This window comes from Lycium ferocissimum, unplaced genomic scaffold (assembly GCF_029784015.1).
Source record: "Lycium ferocissimum isolate CSIRO_LF1 unplaced genomic scaffold, AGI_CSIRO_Lferr_CH_V1 ctg853, whole genome shotgun sequence".
Classification (NCBI taxonomy): domain Eukaryota; kingdom Viridiplantae; phylum Streptophyta; class Magnoliopsida; order Solanales; family Solanaceae; genus Lycium; species Lycium ferocissimum.
In genome coordinates this window covers 120,001-126,126 of record NW_026727301.1, presented here as the reverse complement: position 1 = coordinate 126,126, position 6,126 = coordinate 120,001, and the positions used below count along the sequence as shown (strand labels likewise).

General features: G+C 34.6%; 1 protein-coding gene and 1 long non-coding RNA gene across 4 annotated transcripts in view; one reads left to right on the top strand and one right to left on the bottom strand.

The window, feature by feature from the left end:
* Positions 1-270: 270 nt before the first annotated feature.
* LOC132045904 (uncharacterized) overlaps positions 271-6,126 on the bottom strand; it is a 10,179-nt gene continuing 4,323 nt past the window's right edge. The window contains exons 2-3 of one of the 2 annotated variants that reach the window (XR_009412559.1): positions 1,452-1,857; positions 271-821 (exon numbers count right to left, since the gene is read on the bottom strand). This is a non-coding gene — a long non-coding RNA (uncharacterized LOC132045904). Of the gene's footprint in view, positions 822-1,343; positions 1,858-6,126 lie in introns of those variants that run through there. The other variant, XR_009412558.1, reaches the window with a different exon arrangement.
* The window catches only part of LOC132045903 (coiled-coil domain-containing protein SCD2-like), a 64,990-nt gene continuing 60,727 nt past the window's right edge, over positions 1,864-6,126 (top strand). For both annotated transcript variants that reach the window (XM_059436474.1, XM_059436473.1), the window contains exons 1-9: positions 1,864-2,256; positions 2,395-2,457; positions 2,663-2,712; positions 2,800-2,827; positions 3,653-3,727; positions 4,230-4,277; positions 4,373-4,433; positions 4,672-4,782; positions 4,900-5,021. In XM_059436474.1, coding sequence (XP_059292457.1) covers positions 2,209-2,256; positions 2,395-2,457; positions 2,663-2,712; positions 2,800-2,827; positions 3,653-3,727; positions 4,230-4,277; positions 4,373-4,433; positions 4,672-4,782; positions 4,900-5,021 — 606 coding nt within the window. In that variant the 5' untranslated portion in view covers positions 1,864-2,208. The remainder of the gene's footprint in view (positions 2,257-2,394; positions 2,458-2,662; positions 2,713-2,799; positions 2,828-3,652; positions 3,728-4,229; positions 4,278-4,372; positions 4,434-4,671; positions 4,783-4,899; positions 5,022-6,126) is intronic.

Genomic DNA, 6,126 nt, shown 5'->3' with positions numbered 1-6,126 from the left:
CTTAGCTAGTTCTCTCGAATCAAGCTAAGAAACATTAATCATATTTCAATTTTAGGCTACATTAGGGTTTTTTTAATCTCTTTGTTAGACCCATTAGATGAGGTTCAAAGCCTCAAGTCGTGATAACTAATCTAACCCAATCCCTAATTTCCTTTCTCGCGTTTAATTAAGGATAAATGAGAAAGTCCTAGGTTTAGCTAATCTCATTGGAAACATTCAAGAATAAGATTAATCAAAGCAACAATATGATTTCTTCATAAACAATGGTAAATAAAACATCACATAAGCAACTTGAGCCAAGTACAAACACTACTCAACAAGTCTTCCAACTTTGTAGTCCAAAGTCATCAACACACCAAATATTACAATACAAAGCTAGATAATAAAAGGATGAAGTAAGAAATGCTCATTAATGGCTTCAAATATTCACTTCCAAGGTGATGGGTGATGAAACACTAGCTTCCAAAGCTTGTTCTCCCTCTTCTAAGCTCTCAAAAATGTGTTGGAGAATGAGTTCATGTGAGTTGGTGTATGAGTTGCCATGGCTAAAATGACCTAAAGTTCTATTTATAGCCCAAAGAAAATATTTTACAAAATCTGCCAAAAATATCCCTCTGCCCATTTTGCTACTAGCAGACTCGTTTTGCCGTCAGAAGAATGGGTTAGCATAATTGGTCAAAGTTAGCAGAATGGTCAGCAAAATGGTCCAAAATTTCTGTCCAATTCCGCTACACATTCTGCGGTTAGTAGAACGGTTCTACGGCCAGCAAAACGGTCTTTTTCTCAATTTTTGCAATTCTTGACTTTCCAACTCCAAATTCCTAAAAACATAAAATAAACATAATAAATGACATTAAAACTTACTTAAAGGGCTAGAAAAGCTTAAGGAAAGGGTATGAAAAACATGTAATTTCACGACACATCAAGAACAACATCACAGTACATTTTGCTTGGATATCCTAATAATAGTCAATCTCCTGCATAACCCTCTTAACTAAAATAATAATCAGTGATAGCCAACTCACCTTGTTTAGTGGCATGAATTATATTTCGAATCTCAAAGATCTAGCATCATTATTCATTCGAGAGTAAGTGTGCGTAGTTGAATTTCATATCTTTTCAATAGTATCAAGCAATAAATATTGCTAAGAGATTCGGGGCTTTGTATTCAAATGCCATGTCGCAACAAGTGAGTTCTCGGAACCCCATATACCATTAGCAAATACAATGGTTGTTTCTTCTCTCCATTAATATGACCAAGAAATTTGCAAGATTTAATACATAGCAAACACGACCTTGACCAAACAAGAAATTACCAGTCCCACCTAGTTTCACAACACTAATTTGTGAAAGAGAATTATTCTTTACCTTTGTGTCTCGCATGTTTATAATAGGGCTTGAAGTCAGCAAACAGAATTCCTAGAACTCTAAAAGGAAATTATTTTTCAAACCTGTCCCCATAAGAATAGAAAGGCTGGAAAAATTGTTGAAATCAAATTGCCTTGCCGGAATTATTGTCTCGCAAGAACCCTAACTTTAATACAGGAAAAGTAGAAACTTGTATAGTTGAGCATAGAATAGGCCTGCAAATAAAACACATAAAAATCTCATTGAAAAATCATCAGAAACTGATCCCTGCGCCGGCGTGTGAGATCCAAGTGTCGCTGGAGTTGGGGTTGTTGTTAGTGTGTTACAGCACGTGCGACACTCTTTCTCGGAGCTACTGGATTTTCACGTCATCGCACAGAAGCCTGTGGTGGTCTAAGCTTTTCAAAATACTGACTGAAAAGGATTTGAGTCACGACCAGCCACTAAGGAGTAAAACTCAACCTCTTTGATACAAACGAAACTCTAATTCTCCAGAGGGAGATAATTAAGTCACCTCAAAAGAAAGCAATGGCTCTGATACCATGTAGATTTTAGTAGAAGACATTTTTCGTATTCCTTTACGTATTTACATCTCATGAGAAGAGTTATTTATACAAGCGAATTCTAACTTATTAAAGAAAGACAACACATTACAATACAAAAATATTCTATTCCTATAATTACGCTGGAAAAAGGGAAAATAAAGTCTCTTAAAATCATGATTATTAATTAACACAATTAACAATTTTGTTTTTAATAAATTACTCTTGTTTATAGAATCTCAATTGAGTTTCCATGATCTCTAATTACATTGTTGATGTTGATGAGATGTGATCCAAAATGCAGGTTGACATGCTTCAAGAAGAGAATGAAAGTTTACTAGAAAAGGTAAGAAGAACTTCCTTCTCAAATGCAATCAGTTGGATATGTAAGATCCCGGGTAAAGCTAATGTCTCCTGATAAAATTAGTTTATCATTTCAATTCATCACATTCACGGGCAGTGGGTCGTTTATATATCCTTTCAGCTTCGACTTGCAGAAGAGCGTTGCGAAGAAGCTGAGGCACGGGCTAGACAGCTAGAGCAGCAGGTAAATCTTCAAGGACATTTTTTGTTACCTTCGAGCATTAATTAGTTTTTCTCCTCTGCTTTCAGACTGTATGTTGCAGACATTGCAATACCGCTGCCGGAACACGGGTTCTAGCAGTGGTTTGAGTTATTCCACTACTGAAAGTAAGAGCTAGAAACTGATGAGCGTCACTATATTTGAGTCGCTTAACATGTCTTGCTTTTAGGTTGCTAGTCTTGGGGAAGGTGTGTCAATGGAGGCTCGTCTTTTAAGCAGGTAAGCTTCATAATCAAACAACATTGTCCTTCATTCTAAAATCATGTAGACTAAATTTCATTATGGTCTTATTTTTCCTTTATACAGGAAAGAAGCAGCTCTACAACAAAGGGAGGTATGTATGCTAGAGAGTTTGATGCATTTTTCCTTATTTTATATTACATAATACACTTTAGCTAAATATAGAACTTCAAAGAATTAGTACTTCCTCCTCCATCTCAATTTTGTGACAGTGTCCGACTAGGCATGGCGTTTTTTTTTTTATAAGTTAAAGTCTCCTTTGATCATTAATACAATTTGAGTTTGTCATCTCAACCTTTATACATGATCATTGAGGTGAGACTCCTAAACTAATCCTAACCCAATTACTATTGTGGAGGTACTATAGACAAAATATGTTCAAGTGTGATCATATATAATATTCTGAGGTTTTGTAGGCTTAGTCCTAAAAGAGGGGAGATTTCATTTGTCCATGTTGATCATCCCTCTTATATAACTAGGTAGATCAGAGAAGAGGATGAAAAGTTTGATTCCCACAATCGTATGACTAAGGGTTGTCAGGCTATGTGCACGCTTACTAGCCTCTCTGAAGCAATGATTGATGGAGAAATTATGATCTTCATCTATCTTCTGGATCATCTTGATCTGCTCAGTGATAATCCCGAGGTATTTCCACTCCTTTCTTATGTATTTTGATAGAACCATAGTGTCTGTCTCCCCAAGGACCATGTCAAGGCCTCTATTGGCACACATTTTCATTCCACCCAACATAGCTTCAGCTTCTGCTAGGTTGTTTGTTCATTGTCCTAGGAAGATTGAGTAGGCAAAAGTGAAGTTTCCTTGTTGATCTATCACAATTCCTCCTCCTCCACAAAGTATGACATTATCATTTTTATTTCAGCTAATCCACCTGAGGGAATTTACGATTTGTACTTGACAGGCTGCTCTAAAAGTTGCAGCACAAAATTATGGTGGAAAGGGTGACGAGCTTGCAGCTCTTCGGACAGAAGCTGAGGTATTCGTAACCTTCATCCTGTATATTTGCATTCTTCTTTTCGGAATAATTCACTTTTGTTAAATTATGGACTAGCAAGTCCACTTAAAATATTTTGCTTTTAGAAAAAACAAAAAACAAACCTTAAAAGTTTGAGAATCCCCACCTCTTTAGCTTTGCAATCTTTATTTCACGATGCATAGTTGGATGTGAGGCCTTTCTAATTGAAGCATTCTGATAGCTGATAGTAACAAGTTTTAGAACATAATATACTGAAAATTCAAAAGTTTGGAGATAGAAAAAGGAGAAAATGTTGACATAATGCCATATTATTTCAATACACTTGGTCATAGAGTACACAAGGATTTTCAGTTATTGTAATCGTGATTTATTCCTATGTGCTGTCCACCATATCAAAAGAATTAGACTCAAATTTAATCATAATATTCTTATGAGCATGAATCATAATAAGCAAACTATATATATCTCGCATCTCTAATTTTCTCTTTTTTCCTTAGCGTAGTCCCTGCGAACTATGACCCGAAGAATGATACTGAATCAAGAGGAGATGGTATGTATGTGATTATATTTTGTGGCCTTAATTCATATGGAACTTTTCCCCCCTTCCCTTTGCATACTTATGTAATTCACAGTATTATACCTTAGGAAGAGGTTGTTCTCAAGAGGTGTTGGCTCGCACGCTATTGGAGTTTATGCGTCCGTTATGGTATACTATTATATTCTTTTTCCTACTTATATATCTATACTAGACAATAAAACTCTGTGACCAATAACTTACTTCATTTTATAAAGATAGACCATGCATGGGAGCTGCTTTACTTTAACCATTGAAGCATTGGAGTTATAAGCCTCAATGTTTCGTTAATATTATAAGCATGGGAGATGCTTTAGTTTTTGTCTTCGTTCCCGTTTGGGTTATTCATGTTAATTTAAACATCATGCAGGTATTCACACAGACATAGCTGGAGCTAAACAAGAATACTGGTCATCCCTTGCCCCTTTATCATTGGAAGTGGTGTTGGAGGCAGGACAAAAAGCTAAAGATGAGAAATTACGTGAGATCTTTTCTCTTTCTCAAAAATATATGTAATAATTTCTTGTAACTGAAAACATTTAAAGCATGTTTTGTTTAACTTATAATTTCAGTTTTTTTTTTTTCTTTTTGTTTGTAGTTTACAACGATCCAGATGAAAGAGAAACACTTCCGCGTGATTTGAATGAACTTTTAGGAGATGGGAATGTGGAGAGCATGCTACTTGTGGATAAAGGTCTTCGAGAACTGATATCACTCAAGGTCTTTTACACACTCTTTTCTTTCCTTCAACTTCTTTTATGGATTTTCGTTTACGCACTTCCAAAAATCTTTATATATTCTACATAATCCTACTCTTTCACGGAGTAGTTTTTGGATTCTAATTAAGATATTCAGATTGATTGATCCGGACCTTCGACATGAGGACAAATATTAAACATCTTAAATTTTTTATGTGTTTTGGATAGAAGTGCTGAAATTGAAAATAAGTCGTTGAAGTGTTTGGTAAAAGGTGCTTATAAACACTTTTTTCTCTTAAAATGACTGAAATAACCTTAAAGTTAAAGTTGTTAACACAAAATTAGAATATTATTGCAATATTTTAATTTTAAATTAATTCAAATTTTAATTAATTTGAAGCTCAATTCACATTAAGTTATCAATTGATTAGATAAAACTATTTTTAGTAAATACAAATTATTTATTTAAATAACATGCGAATAACTAATTATTTTAATATCATATACTAATAATTAAATTAACTTTTATATTCCCCTAATATCCGTCTTAAAAGCTTCTATCTTCCCAACCCAAAGCCCCGACCACGAAAAGGCCAAAAGAAAAAAAAAGATCATTTTGGACAATGAAGACAGAATCCGCATGGTATTATAATATTGCAAACAAAACCAAAAACAAATAGATAAAATGACTCTCATCTAACCCAAGTCAATAAAATACTTTGGCACCAAGGATAAATGGATGAGTCTCAATGGTGACTGATTCCAGAAGTGCAAGAGTAGCTCTATGCAAGGGCGGCTCAATGATGTTGGTTGCCTAAAGCGAAAATATATCAAAAGGGCCCTAAACTTATTTTGTAAAATTTATATAATTTATAATGAGACACAAAAGAACCCCCAAATTTTTTATCTAACGGTAAGAGCACGCACATCACAATTCCGAACTTTACCGTAGGCAAAAGCATGGTAATTAAGTGTAGCAAGGTAGAAAAACAGGCCTATTATCCATCGAGTTTCTAACTTTGCATCACTTACTTTTAGTGATTTCTCAGTTAAAAAAGATGACAAACATACTTGATTTCTGATGCATGGATCAAACATGACAAAATTAGGTAGCTAATTTAGAAAGA